We start from the raw sequence: 15990 nt of genomic DNA, 5'->3' as shown, positions 1-15990 counted from the left end.
GTTTTCCCCTCTTTCTTTTTGCAAAGAAAACTACTATTTTTTCAAGTTTTGCCTGTGATTATTAATTGTTCACATAATTTTTCTAGGCAGACTTGTATGTTATATTTTAAAACGCAGATTTTTTTTTAGCCCCGAGTTTTTCATACAACCATTTGAATGGTTTTTTAGAATGTTTGTTGATGTCTCGGGCAAAAAATATTTGTTTAATATTATAAAATTTTTTTGTGACGGAAAATTCCTACTCTAAAATCGAATTAAAAAAAAAAAAATAATAGAAGCCCAATATAGAGAAAGAAGAAGAGTCACTGTCTTTCAATATTTGCGTCGGAGGGATCCTTTGTGTTAATCAAGGAGAAACTATGCCTCTCCTCTCTTGTGGGTAGCATGAGTGCAATTTAAGGTTTTTTAGGTCTACGATATGGCACTAGTGGAGTTATATTATTATATATGTAACCCCCTGATTTTAAGCAGGTTTGCCATCTACGCATTTCCTTCTGTTTTTTTCCTGAAGGCTTCTAATTTTCTTCCTTTAGACACATCACATTTTAAATTTACATGCTAAATCTCAATTTAAAGATGGTTTTTTCAAGAAAATCAAAGCCTTAAAATTGAGACGATAGAAAAATATGTTTTTCTTTTCTAGACTAGAAAAAGACCAAGCGTTGTCTGAAAGCGGTCTTGCCGAATCTGTTTTTCCGAAAACCCAAGAAAAACTAGTTTGAAAATTTTTACATTTGTATCTCAGAATCAGCTATAGCTAGAGCTTTGATCTTCTGACCATGTAACCAACATTCGTTCAGCAATTGAGCATCTTTCGGTAAAACGGATTGTTATGTATATGATTCGGCAAAACCGTTTTAAGTAATATACGATTCGGCAAAGGAGAACTGCAAAATACTGGTTGTTAGAGACGTCTTACAGTAATGTTAAGCAAATCATTTGAAAGAACTTTTTTTTTACACAGCATAGCATTTATAACTCAGTTTCGACAAAAATTGTTATTTTCGGCAAAACCGCTTACAGACGACAAAAGATAGATGGTAAAACCAAGCTCTAACTCCAGGGCTTTTTGTTAGAAAATATAGATGACAACCCTGATATTGCATCCTTAATGTTCCTTTATTTTTATTCATTAAGGAAGAGCTATTTCGATATTATTATGCTCACTTTCTTAGTCACTCAGCTCAAGCATATATCTTATTAAATAGGGGGAACGTTGAGTGTCTTCCAATTGCCCTTAAACTATTATCCGACCTTGAGGACCACCTTCAGACACATCTGATCTTAAGTCCTGAATAATGATAAAATATAATCCTAAAAAAATGAGTAGCAGGGACAAAATTCAGACTTCGGCTATTTTTTTTTTCGATAAGAGAGTAGGAATCACAAATGGTAAAGTAAAAAAAAAATTCTCCAACCCCTTCCTTCTTACCGTGAGATTCCCCGAGGAGCCTAATCAGGAACACTTTTATTCCTAGTAATGGTAATTTAAATTGGTCAGGAGTTCTCTCAGAGATGGAAATATGTGGATGACTTGACGATCCATTGAGATATGGCACCAAAAGTGCCGTTTTTAGTGCCATTTGGAACTTGCTAATGGTGAATTTAAAGAAAGGACGTAGGAAGGGGCGTAATTTTTTATGGGGCAGGGGGGACAACTGCCCCCTCCAGACCCAAGTTTGCCCCCTTAGACCTCATTTTGCACGACCAGATCAAAAAACATACAGAAAACTTGGGTTGTTTTTTTACGATAACCGAATTGGATGGCCAGCTGCCGTACAAAGCTACATTTTAACCATAATGTTTTTTTTTGTTTTTTTGAAAATAGGGATCGCTACCCTGATGTTGAATCTCCAATTTAATGTATCATGTTTATTTTAGGCGTAACGAATTTATCGTTAGAGTACAATTACTTCGAGCATGGAGTACGTCTCTTTCCTGATGTTCAAATTATAGTTACAACAGAAGATGATGATTATGACGATGATTCTTTTGATGATGATAGTGATGGTAAGTGTTGTCGATAGTTATAGCTATAAAATTTGGCATTTATGACAAAATTTATTAGTTGTTTGCATTTGTTCCCTTAGTCATATGGCTTTTTACCCTATTTCAGGGCGATTCGAATTTACAGGTTTTGTTAAATGTTTACCTCATTTTCCTGAAAATTTCCTTTCGCCTATTTACCTTTAAAATACTCTGAAAACCTCTGAAGTAAATCAGTATGGCAATACGCTTTTATAGACAAATCTATGCATGACTTACATCGTCATGTCCATGACTGCACTTAGATAAGTAGGGAGAAATACCCATCTTTCTCATAAAATTGAAAATTTGAAAATGCCTAAAAGTGGAATTGTTTATGTTATCTTTTTACTAGGTGTTTTAATACAGCAATAACTTTGAAAAAGTAGTATCAATTAATACTAGTCTTTCTTTGTATAGAGATAGACTTGAAGATTTTATAAATATGGGGACGGACGTTTTCCCCGCAGAAACTGTTCTGAATATTCTTTTTCATAATTATATATTTTTGATAATCGCAAATATTTCGTAATGGAAAATTAGTGATTCTAAGGGATCAATGTATACCATCTATCAAATCGGAAACTTGTCTGCTCATTGAAATAATGTTGGTTTTCAAAACTTACATATTGGAATTGGCATATTTTTGAAACTTTATAATGAAGAGAAGCCTCCTTCCTTCCCCCTCATCTGTCCCATCGGTGCATTTGCAGTGTTCGAAGTGTGGATTTATCAGGTGGGAGACATGCTCTTCCAAATGAAGAGCAAAGTAGGTTATAACCTCTCTCGAGATAATTGACTGCCAATTGTTGATTGTCTTTGGGATCAATTTCATTACATTTGCCTTGATCTATTTTAAAGAATTAATTATAAAACGGTGTTCATATCTGAGGGGTCATCTAGATGTAAATTAGGTAACCTTGCCCTAAAAAACTTACTCTCTGACATGGTCAGTCTTACCTTTCCCATTCCCCTGGAATGCATCGTGCCGTTACCCTCAGTTTTATTTGTGTTTACTGAGAAGCGGATGCTCAAAGAGAAAAATTCTTAACCCCAGGAATTCTTTCTAATAGAATTGGCTAGCCAAATATTGCCTTTTTCCTAATAAATCGTGCCAAAATTACACATTTTTTTTTTAATCGCACATAATAGTCATAGGTAAAAATCATATTGAAAATTCGTTTTTTGGTTTCTTGAGAAGCTTATTTAAATAATACAATAAGCCCCTAAAACAAGCCAACTGCGTGATCATCAGCATAACGTAAAATGGTCTTAATATACGGTAGTTACCCACCCTCCTCAGTTTGGCTAGTATCCTTTTTGTTGTATATCAGATAAGCAAATGAAGGTGATTAATGCTATGTAGGAGATAAATACTGCCGTGGGTAAGGTAGGAAGTGAGGTTATTAGTTTGTCTGGTGCGAAATCAGGCGTTAGGCAGGGTTGTGTCCTATCCCTGTTTATGTGGATTATTTTAATGAACTTCGTCTTAAAGAATATGGTTAGGGCTATGGAAATATATTGAATCAAATGGGAGGTAGAATTCTTTTACACTTAGATTATGCAGAGGATTTGAGTGTCCTACATACAAATGTTCGAAAGCAAATGTTAATAAGACTAAGTTAATGTTAATAAAGTAAACAAATAATGTGAATAGAGTTAATTAGTAAAAGTAAATGTTAATAAGACTAAAAATAAATGAAGATGAAGAGTTGATGCTAGGCTACGAAAAAAGCGATCGAGTTGATAGCTTTACTTACCCGGATAGTAAAGCCGGGTATTAATGAAGATTTAAAAGCAGAACAGCCAAAAGTAGTCTGGTAATTAAGAATATAATATTAGGTGCTCGGTAATGACAGTAATGACATAATCACAGTTTATTGGCATAATGACGATGACAATGACATATTTATTAACAAATGGGTCACAAAAAAAAAAGACCATACAAATCTCCATATAATGCTAACAAAACAAAAATGCATATAATACCAACAATATCAAAATAGGTCCCGACGCATAATGTTTAATTGGTTAATTACAATGACAATAGCTCTTATACATGGTTTTCTTTGAAAGACTGAAAGGTTTTTCGAGAAGTGTTTTCGAAAGGAGTTGTCAAAGGATAAGCTGCACAAAAAGTAGGGTTTGATCCCACTTTCTATGGCTATATTGAAAGAGATGGCTATGCCCTGTTTTATAGAGGAAAGATGACAGATTGCTAAAGATTGTGCCTTTTAGCCATCTGTTTGGGGCCAAGCAGAAAGCAGATCGTCCCTGAATGGGGTGGAAAGAGGTCGTAATAAAGGATTTGAGGGAAATTTGAACTTAAAGGGAAAGGGTAAAGGTGAAGCTTTGAAGAGATTTAGTGGGAGGAGGAGCATGTGCAGCTGTGTTGGGCTCTGTTGGCTTGGTGCCGTAATGCATTCTAAGTAAGAGGATGAGTTCTCTTGGAAAGTTTCCACTTCGATTAAAGAAAGTGTATTTGTGAGATTCAGCCTTTAGAGGGGCTATTGCCCTCTATAAGATTTTGTAATACCTATACTAATAAGTGTCATCTGCGAAATGTCTGTTAACTTGGGCTATTTTATACAATTTGTTTTCTACAGTTTAAAGTATGTTGGTTAGTCTAATTAGCATCGGAGTGGTCACAATTTGGTCACATTTTCTTTGAAAAATGTTTATCTTTGCTTTTTCATTTTATTTTCAGTTTTTTAAAAGTGCTTCGAAAGGGTCTTATTTACTGATTTGGTTTCGAGTTTTGTAGCGAATTCAAGGTTATATATATATTAAATATGTATATACATTTAGATGGTTTGAATGGAAAACAGCTTTACCAAGTGTTCTGATCCGTCAAAGCCATGTATAAATTCGTCCAAGGAAAGGTTCAATAGATGCACGTCATAATTCAACTGGGTAAAATTATATAGGAATATCGGACCCTGACGGTGTGCCAGGTGTGATAAAATATGTTACAAAAAAAAAACTTTGAAAAGACCGGCTTTCGAAAAAAGCAGGTTGTTCGGTCATCTTATATCCAACTAGTATCGGGGAACAGTCTTAATGGATACCGTTCTTTCTGGACTTCTAACTTTTGAAGGAAAAATATTTTGAAATTAGTGGATGTTTGAAGATGTCGTACCCAGTGTCTTTTCTTTAATTTTTGAACCATTTTTATTGTTTTTTTTAATCCCAATTACGTAACTTCGTCTTTTTAGGTTAAAGTAGCTCAAATTCTTCAAAGCAAATCGTATACCCGTTTATTGGTATCTTTTTAGCATTCATCACATACAGACAATGCTAGAACTGTTACTTGATTGTTAAAGAGGTTGGCGTGGCCTTGACTTTACAATTTTTACAAACGAGATTAATAACCATTAATGTGCGGATTTCTGTGTCATGACGGCTCGTTCAATTTTTATTTATATTTTGCGGGGTAGCGGAAAAAAAAGAATATGTTTTGCTTTTAAGCGCATTTGGATCGTAATATTGGACAGACGAATTTGGAACGTTCAAGTCACGGAAATTAGGGGGAGGGGTAAAAATGTTGTTTTTAATTGTGTCAATGAAAGTGCTCAAAACAGCCATTTTTCAATAAAAGTACCCCAATAAGATATTTTTAAAAACTTAGGGGGGAGGGGCAAAAATCTTGGGGGTTGAGTACCATGTTATTTCTCCTTTCTTCGAAAACATCTTGGGGGTCAATGCTCCCCCCCCCTGTTGACGCTATTGGACGAATTTAGATTACATTTTTGTAGACGTCTTGCTATTTCTTCTCATTTTTAGCAGCTTAATTTTTTCACTGACAAAGCTCATGATAATTTATCAGATTTTTGTCTTCTCCTCATTTTACCTTCTCATTATGTTCTTTTATCTTCTTTCCTCTTTATATTATATCATCTCCTCTTTATACTATATTCTCTTTACATTGTTTTCTCTTTCCTCTTCTATTCTTTTGCTTTACTTTGCAGAAGATGATGAGACTGATGATGAGATCCTTTCCTCATCAGCAAGAATTGACTCCTGTCTGGTAACCTTGAGCCCGCCTCTAAACCCTGATCATGAAATTGTTGCTCTACCTGAAGGTCTCCTCCAACAACTAGGATTAAAAGCAAAAATGTCAACGGAAGGATTTCTCCTTAAAGGAACTGATAAAGCTTTCCGTTATGAGCAGGTAATTTAAAAATTAATATTTAAATTAGAAAGCAAGATTAGCTCCTTATTTCTCCTCAAAATAGTTGATAAAGCTATTAGCTTAGGAAGCAGGAGTACCATCTTGTTTCTCCTTAAAAGAACTGGTAAAGCTTTCCGTTATGACCAGGCAAATTAAAATTAGTGTTTAAATGACAAAGTAGACAGCAGGGTTGCATCTTATTTCTCTTTAAAGGAATTGATAAAGCTTTCCGTTATGAGCAGGGAAGTTTGAAAATAGTGTTTAAAGTAATAAGTAGGAAACAGGATTGCCATATTGTTTCTCCTTCAAGAAATTGTTAAGCCTTCCGTAATGAGCAGGCAAGCTAAAAATTAATGTTTAAATTAGAAAGCAGGAGTACCATCTTGTTTCTTCTCAAAAGAACTGATAAAGCTCTCCATTATGAGCAGGCAAATAAAAATTAGCGTTTAAATGAAAAAGTAGAAAGTAGGGTTGCATCTTATTTCTCTTTAAAGGAATTGATAAAGCTTTCCGTTATTAGCAGGGAAGTTCGGAAATGGTGTTCAAATTAATAAGTAGGAAACAGGATTGCCATATTGTTTCTCCTTCAAGAAATTGTTTAAGCTTTCCGTTATAAGCAGGCAAGCTAAAAATTATTGTATAAATTAAAAAGCAGGATTGCCATCTTGTTTCTCCTCAAAAGAACTGATAAAGCTTTCCGTTATGAGCAGGCAAATTAAAAATTAGCGTTTAAATGAAAAAGTAGAAAGCAGGGTTGCATCTTATTTCTCTTTATTGGAATTGATAAAGCTTTCCGTTATGAGCAGGGAAGTTCGAAAATGGTGTTTAAATTAATAAGTAGGAAACAGGATTGCCATATTGTTTCTCCTTCAAGAAATTGTCTAAGCTTTCCGGTATGAGCAGGCAAGCTAAAAATTAATGCTTAAATTAAAAAGCAGGATTGCCATCTTGTTTCTCCTCAAAAGAACTGGTAAAGCTTTCCGTTATGAGCAGGCAAATTAAAAATTAGCGTTTAAATGAAAAAGTAGAAAGCAGGGTTGCATCTTATTTCTCTTTAACGGAATTGATAAACTCCGTTATGAGCAGGGAAGTTCGAAAATGGTGTTTAAATTAATAAGTAGGAAACAGGATTGCCATGTTGTTTCTCCTTCAAGAAATTGTTATGAGCTGGCAAATTAAAATTTAGCGTTTAAATGCAAAGGTAGAAAGCAAGGTTTCCATCTTATTTCTCCTTAAAGCAATTGATAAAGCTTCTTGTTATTAGCAGGCAAGTTAAAAATTCATGTGTAAATTAAAAAGCAGTATTGCAATAGTTTTTCTCCTTAAAGGAACTGATGTAAATGCAAAGGTAGAAAGTAGGGTTGCCATTTTATTTCTTCTCAAAGCAATCGATAAAGCTTTCCATTATGAACAGGCAATTAAAAAATTAATGGTTAGATTAGAAAGCAGGATTAGCTCCTTAAAAGAAGTTATAGAGATTTCCGTTATGAGAAGGTAAGTTAAAAATTAATGTTTAGACTAGAAAGCGGGATTGCCATCTTAAAAGAACTGAAAAGATTGCCATCTTAAAAGATTCTGTTAAGAAGTTTCTTCTTAAAAGAACTGAACAAGCTTTCCGTTATGAACAGGTAGGTTAAAAATTAGTGTTAAAATTAAAAAATAGAAATTAGGGTTGCCATCTTATTTCTCCTTAAAGCAATTTCTAAAGCTCCTCGTTATGAGCTGGCAAGTTAAAAATTAAAGTGTAAATTAGAAAGCAGTATTGCCATCTTGTTTCTCCTTAAAGGAATTGATAAAGCTTTCCATTATGAACCGGCAAGTTAAAATTAATGTATAAATTAGAAAGCAGGATTAGCTTCTTATTTATCCTTAAAAGAATTTATAAAGCTTTCCATTATGACCAGGCAAGTTAAAAATAAATGTTTGAATTAGAAAGCATGATTAGCTTCTTATTCATCCTTAAAAGAATTGATAAAGCTTTCTTTTATGAGCAGGCAAGTTAAAGATTAATATTCAAACTAGAGAGTAGAAATCTGGCTTGCCATAGAAACATTTTAATTTCTTAAAGCCGGACAAAAATGTGTCCATCAAGTTTTCTGTTCTTATATGTAGAACGTGGCCTGCTCAAGAGTGTTAAATTTTGTCATCGTGTGCGCACATGACTGTACGTTGTATGTGCGCACATGACCGTACGTTGTATTTGCGCACATGACTGTACGTTGTATGTGCGCACATGACTGTACGTTGTATGTGCGCACATGACTGTACGTTGTATGTGCGCACATGACATTACGTTGTAATTGCGCACATGACTTTACGTTGTAAGTGCGCACATGACTGTACGTTGTATGTGCGCACATGACTGTACGTTGTATGTGCGCACATGACCGTACGTTGTATTTGCGCACATGACTGTACGTTGTATGTGCGCACATGACTGTACGTTGTATGTGCGCAGATGACTGTACGTTGTATGTGCGCACATGACTGTACGTTGTATGTGCGCACACGACTGTACGTTGTATATGCGCACATGACTCTTCGTTGTATGTGCGCACATGGCTGTACGTTGTATGTGCGCACATGACTGTACGTTGTATGTGCGCACATGACTGTACGTTGTATGTGCGCACATGACTGTACGTTGTATGTGCGCACATGACTGTATTTTGTACAATTTACCGATTTTGGAAAAATTTAGTCAATTGGCTATCCTTACTTCAACAGGAAATCACAATGTTTTTTCAACCAGGTGCAGAACGCCGTAACTAAAAAAAAGCCAATACCTTCCTATAAAGAAAGGTATTTCTAAAAGAAGCATCTCGTTTTTGTTTTTAATCTGGGGAATATTTTGACATTTTTTCTTTGTGAATTTCTTCTTACGAACTATTTTTATATTTAATCCGTCCAATATTTGGAATCTCTTTAAAGAAAAAAAAATTATCTTTTTTGTATATTTTTGGGTGGGTTATCTGCTGTGGCGAGGTGAGTATTTAATGTTATGTGTTTTTTTTCTCTTTGTCATGTCTTTCTTTGATTGATTATCCATTTTTATCCATTTATTTCGTTAGATATTTCTTTAATTATTTTATCTGTGCAAAACGAGCTTGTCTCTCTGCCAGATATCCGTATATTTACTTTTTTTATGTATATGTTACTGTAAATTTCTGAAATCTGGTTAATATCGACATTCACCGAACGAAGTCGACGCATAAAACGAGAGACAATTATTGCTTCACAGCCTATGTAAAATCGATAAAATAGTGCGGACAAACTTACTAATGATCATGCCGTGCTTTTAGGATAATGCTAACTAGTGCTGTACTGAAAACACAAAACAAACCAGTATTTAGGATTATGCAAAACTAGCCCTTTTCTGAAAACACAAAATCGACACTACAAAATACGATTAGGAGGAGAAAATAAGTACCCAGCGGAAAATTTAAAACTAATTTATAAGGTTCTCAGTTTTCTTCCACATGCCACGAAATCAGTAAATTTTCGCATATAATTTTAATTTTCTCAAAACTTCAAGTATGATTAGTTTTCAGTGAAGCACTATTTTTTCAAAATTCTACAAATTTAGGGAAATATTACGAGTTAGTTTATTTGTACCTATATTGCACGTATATGTTGCATGAGCTGCGTTACAATAATTTTTTTCGTTTTAAGTTTCCTTTTCGCTTTTTACTTTCATCAGAAAAACATTTTGTTTTTGTAACTAATTACTTTAAAAGGCCGTTATCTGCTGGGATCTATCAGAACTCTTAGCAATTGCTACAGTATTCAAACCATTATCAACTGATCATGCCACCCTTTTTTAAAGATAGGGGGGGGGGGCGGAGTGTCCAAGAGGTGACTGTAAATCTCAGGCTTAGAGTTTCCGACCATTTAAATTATATTGTTAACCTTTTCATGCTTCCCATTCCATCAAAAGAAGAAAAAAAAAACAAAAAAAAATGTGTTGTGTTTTCAGTAAAGTACATTATCCTCGTTTTCTATATATATATATATATATATATATATATATATATATATATATATATATATATATATATATATATATATATATATATATATATATATATATTTGTTTGTCCATGCTTAGCCAGTATTTTCTTGGAAACTATTTACGGATGCAAACTCTATAATCGCAATATAATCGCAAACCTTTAGGTAAAGAAAAGAAAAAAGTGCGTGTTTTTGTGTGAGCATCCAATATCAACTGTTTTATCCAAACTCATCTAATCGAGAAAACTGCTCTTCTGCCCAATCTGAAGCATCTTGCCATATTATTAAGATTAGCTTTTGGCGCTTTTCGTTTATATATATAAATATATATATATATATATATATATATATATATATATATATATATATATATATATATATATATATATATATATATATATATATATATATATATATATATATATATATATATATATATATATATATATATATATGTATATATATATCTTTTTATTTATAATAATATCTTTTATCTTTTTCTTATAATACCCTGCAATTATTTATGTTTGCCATTTCAAAATAAAAGAAAAGAGCAGAAAGCGATAAGTATCGGGAAAGTTGGCGATATATCTTTTTTGACATGCTTCAAGGTCGACTTAAGATATCAAGTTAGGCATCAAAGTGTCAGAATTTTTTTGGGGGGGAGGGATGGGTTACTAAAAAAAAATTTTTACTCAATGAAAATTCCCCTACAAACGGCCTTGTCTGAAACTCATTTCTTATGTCGAAATTTATTTTTCAGTTTCTTATGTCGAAATTCATAATCATCGTATTTCATTACTGACATACAATTTAAATCTGTAACGATTTTACTCTCCCATTTAATTCTGTTTGACCTCCTTTTTCACTATCCATTTATTATTAATAAATAATTGCTGGAAATTCACTCTGCCTTCTTAAAATAAAATAATTAGATAAACTTTATAAAAATAATTTATATAATAGAAATAGAAATAAATAATTGCTGGAAATTCACTCTGCCTGCTTAAAATAAAATAATTAGATAAACTTTATAAAAATAATTTATATAATAGAAATAGAAATAAATAATTGCTGGAAATTCACTCTGCCTGCTTAAAATAAAATAATTAGATAAACTTTATAAAAATAATTTATATAATAGAAATAGAAATAAATAATTGCTGGAAATTCACTCTGCCTCCTTAAAATAAAATAATTAGAGAAAGTGGAGAAATCCGAAAAGATGGCCACTTGTTTTTTTTTAGCCATGCTTATGGATCACAGTTGGGTGATAAAAGCGTTATATTCTTATTCTAGGTTCTCCGTCAAGTAACGTACTCCAATCGAAGACCAGCCTACTATCTAACTCGTGTCTTCAAGTTGATTTGCAGTGAATTAAATGGAAGATTCGTCTCAAATGAACTAAGTTTAACAGTAAGTATTTTCTCATTATTATTAGAAGTTAGATTCTAGTTAAAAGTATGTCGAATTAACAGACGTTAGCTAGACAAATTTAATTAATTTAAGAATTGTAATTGATTGATCATTTAGGCCAATTAATCTAATTAATTCTAAGTGAACTAATTACCGTGCTAGGAATTGTACTTCTGAATCATTTTATTCAGTCCATTCATTCTAATCATTCAGAATGAATTCAATCCTTCAGGACTGAAGCGGCATAAATCGTGCTTTCGCTTCTAAGATATTTATAACGTGTAAAATTCTTGATACTATTTTGCACAAGTTGACAACCCGATTGTCGAACAGTTCATGGTAACGAACCGTAAGTAAGGAGCGACCCGGCTCAATAGTAACCGAAACTCTAACAAACGGAATTCGCTCTTTACGCTAAAGTTTGACTCTGTCTCACAACTTTATTTTTTCCAACAATAACAAACTTCAGCGTAAAGAGCGAAGCGTTGAGGAGGGGACAGCCTCTTTCATATACGGAATAATTTTTGTTCGTTTTAAGTTTTAATGTCACTCCTTACTTTCAGTAAAAAAAAACTTGTTTTTTTATTTAATTATAGAAAAGAGCATGTAGTAACATGTTTGCGCTCTGCAATTAAATATTTTATTTGAATAAGTTAATCTTAATTTGATTAATTGAAGTCAAACTAATTAAACTAATTTCTTAATTTATGAACTGACTGAACCAATGATTAGTTAAACTAATTGAATGATTAATTAAGTTTGGTTACATTGAGACGAAATGAATCATTTAATTATCTGAATAATTCAGCAAATTAAATCTATTGAAAATTTTCAATTAATTTCATTGAATAAGCCTGCACAATTGCTATTGAGAGTCGTATTTCATAACATGTATACTCTTTAATTGGTTCCGACTTGTTGAGCTGCTGAATTGTTTTCCGAGTTCTGAGTAACCTAAGTCTATATACTAGACCTGATCCTTGAGTGTTTAAATCCACTTTGTAATATTTTAAAGTAATCTAAAATGTTATGTATTCAGTTTTTAATCTTACTGAAGGAGATCAACTATGAATCGTAATAAATGTAGCTTTGGGGTGGGGGCTCATATTTGAATGTTTTGCCCGGTCCTAACAATGCTCAAGGTATTTTTTTTCCAGCAAAGTCGTCAATAGTTCCACAAAGTTATCAAAATTTCTTTGTTCCCCTATTATTGGATTGGAATCAGTACCCGTCACTAGAGGGGGAGGGGGTATTAATATTTCCTTAGCCAAATTATACTTGAAGTTTAGAAGCTTGGGGGGCAGCTGGGGATTTCCTTTTTTCTACTCTCTTTTTTTGAACGTTGAAAGTCTGGGTTGCGTTGATTTTTCAACGAAGCTTTTCAGTGAAGCATTTTGAGGGGGGATTCGAAGAGAGAGCAGACAGAGGAAAGTCAATGGGTTGTGGAGGAACAAAACTCTTTGTCGATAATGATATATATTAAAAGAAGAAAATAATGGAAAATCGTGAAGATCTTATGCATCGATTAAAGCAAAAAATAAGGAAAAAATCTGAAAAAAGTGCATTGGGGATCACTTGATGATTCAATTGTTAATATAATTTAAATTTGATTATCAATAGCATCTAAATTTGAAATTTTCCGTATTGTAGTGAGCTAAGTCCAATCTGTATAAAGAATTTCTTGGAGGGAGGGGGGATTAATAAAAACGTCAAGAATACGCAAATTATGCAAAGCGTAAGTAGAATGGGGGGTACCAGCCCCATTGCCCACCCCTGCTGCCACCTACAACTTTTTTACACAATTTATGCCTGTTTTTACTTCTGTTCGTTGTCAGTGAGAATGGAAAAACCGAATTTTTCTCACTTGGAAAAACAGGACTTTTCTCACTTTTATGTCTGTTTTCATGGACGGTTATGTGTGTTGTTCGATTTATTTGATGTTTTTCATGGATGGTTATGGATGTTTTATGGTTTTTGTCAGTGATAATTTGAAAAACAGGAACTTTCTCACATTTATGTCTGTTTTTATGGTTTTTGTCAGTGAGAATGGAAAAACAGGAACTCTGTCACTTTAATGTCTGTTTTCATGGATGGTTATGTGTTTTGTTCGATTTATTTGATGTTTTTCATGTCTGTTTTATGGATGATTTATGTCTGTTCGTTGTCAGTGAGAATGGACATGCTCGACGTGAATGTTATGAGATTGTTTGGATAACCTAACCTGAGAACTTGATTTACATAATCACTAGGGGAAATTATTGATTCACCGAGGGGGAATTAAGAAACATTATGGTTTCTTTGATCTTTAGGCTAACCTGACCTGAGAACTTGATTTACATAATCGCTAGGGGAATTGATTTACATAATCGGCGGGAAAATTATTGATTCACGAAGGGGAAATTAAGAAACACTCTGGCTTCTTTAATCTTAGGTCTGAGGGATTAACGTTCTTTAGGTCAGAGAGAAAAATTAATATTCTATTTTTAAATAGGGCTTCATTGATCTATACTGTCAGGAATTATAAATGACATCACTTGTTATCTTGGAATTATGCGGGAGTCTAAAGAGATAGAAATTCTATTTTTAAATACGGCTTCACGGAGCTTTCAGTCGGAGAGATAAATTGATATTCTAACGACACCCTAATAGTTTAGCTAGGAAAATTTATGAGATGAAGAGATTAACGTAGGAAAGGGTTTCCTAGAAATTTGAAATGCGTTAGCACAGAGATGCCAAACAAAAGGAACACGCTGAAATAACGTTTAGGGATTATTTGGGCGAAACCGTTTTATCCATTTTATGGGATTATTTCGGCGAAACAGTTAGAGACATTTTGAAAGAAGATTTTAGGAAAGGTTTTAGAAGAGAATTTGAGGGTGAAACTCTGTGGTCGTTATAATACACAAGTTCCATTTGAACAGTGTTGTGAGGTCCTCTACCCCAACCCCAAAGGGTTCCGATCCCCCTACCCCAACCCCGAAGGAAGCCCCCGGTAATCAAAGGTCCCCCAAGCTCCCAAAGAGCCCCAGCCCCCCAAACGCCCTCCTCAGACCCTCAAAGGCCCTCCCCGGGTCCGCAAAGGGCCCCCGGACCCCCCAAGGGCCCCCCCGGATCCCAGAAGCCCTCCCCCCGGTCCGCCAAAGTCCCCCGGGCCCAAGAAGCGCCGCAAGGCCGGAATGCGCCGCAGGGGGATGCGCCGCGGGTCGGGGGAAGCGCCGCAGGGATGCGCCACAGGGATACGCCGCAGGAATGCGCCGCTTTTTTGTTAGATTTATAGTTTACTTTTATTTTAGTTTATAGTTTGAGGTTTTAACTTTTATTTTAAGTTATATGTATTGTTTATTTTTATTTAATATTTTATATATTTTATATTAGAGTTTTTTGTTAATTTATAGTTTTGTTTAGTTTTATTTAATAGTTTTGAGTTTTATCTTAGAGTCTTAGCTTAGATTTTTTGTTAGAGTTCTAGTTTAGTTTAATTTTCGTTAAGAGTTTGATGTTTTACCTTTGAGTTTCAGTTAGAGTTCTAGTTTAGTTTAGTTTTAGTTAAGAATTTAGAGTTTTTAGCTTAGAGTCTTAGCTTAGATTTTTTGTTGAAGTTCTAGTTTAGTTTAGTTTTAGTTAATAGTTTAGAGTTTTAGCTTAGAGTCTTAGCTTAGAGTTTTTGTTAGAGTTATAGTTTAGTTTAATTTTATTTTAGAGTTTAGATTTTTAGCTTAGTCTTAGATTATAGTTTTTTTGTTAGAGTTCTAGTTTAGTTTAATTTTAGTTAAGAGTTTGATTTTTTTACCTTTGAGTTTCAGTTAGAGTTTTAGTTTAGTTTTAGTTAATAGTTTGGTGTTTTACATTAGAGTCTTATCTTAGAGTTTTAATTTGAGTACTAGTTTAGTTTAGTTTTAGTTGAGATTTTAGAATTTTATCTTAGAGTTTTTTTGTTAGAGTTCTAGTTTATTTTAATTTTAGCTAAGAGTTCTATTTTTTTTACCATTGAGTTTCAGTTGAATTTCTAGTTTAGTTTTAGTTAATAGTTTAGATCTTTTATCTTAGAGTTTTTATTTATTTTTTATTTTATTTTAGTTTTTGTTAATATTTTATATTTTTAGCTTAGATTATTATATTAGATTTTTTTTTATATTTATATTTTATTTTAATTTTAGTTAAGAGTTTGATGTTTTACCTTTGAGTTTCAGTTAGAGTTCTAGTTTAGTTTAGTTTTAGTTAAGAATTTAGAGTTTTTAGTTTAGAGTCTTAGCTTAGAGTTTTTGTTTGTGTGTGTGTGTAAGTTTTTGTGTGTGTGCGATTTTTTTTGTGTGTGCACATATAAATTCTATTTTCCTAAAATAATATAAAATTTTCGTGTGTGTATG

The 15990-nt window shown here is 33.2% G+C and overlaps 1 protein-coding gene across 2 annotated transcripts in view; it reads left to right on the top strand.

Moving 5' to 3' along the window:
* Nucleotides 1–15990, top strand: part of Cals (calsyntenin 1) — a 292310-nt gene that overhangs the window by 226974 nt on the left and 49346 nt on the right. For both annotated transcript variants that reach the window (XM_089108431.1, XM_089108432.1), the window contains exons 12-14: nucleotides 1882–2010; nucleotides 5994–6196; nucleotides 11507–11623. In XM_089108431.1, coding sequence (XP_088964557.1) covers nucleotides 1882–2010; nucleotides 5994–6196; nucleotides 11507–11623 — 449 coding nt within the window. The remainder of the gene's footprint in view (nucleotides 1–1881; nucleotides 2011–5993; nucleotides 6197–11506; nucleotides 11624–15990) is intronic.

This window comes from Artemia sp. Qi Xiang Cuo, chromosome 3 (assembly GCF_049724085.1).
Source record: "Artemia sp. Qi Xiang Cuo chromosome 3, ASM4972408v1, whole genome shotgun sequence".
Classification (NCBI taxonomy): domain Eukaryota; kingdom Metazoa; phylum Arthropoda; class Branchiopoda; order Anostraca; family Artemiidae; genus Artemia; species Artemia sp. Qi Xiang Cuo.
This window is presented reverse-complemented; position numbering and strand designations above follow the sequence as displayed.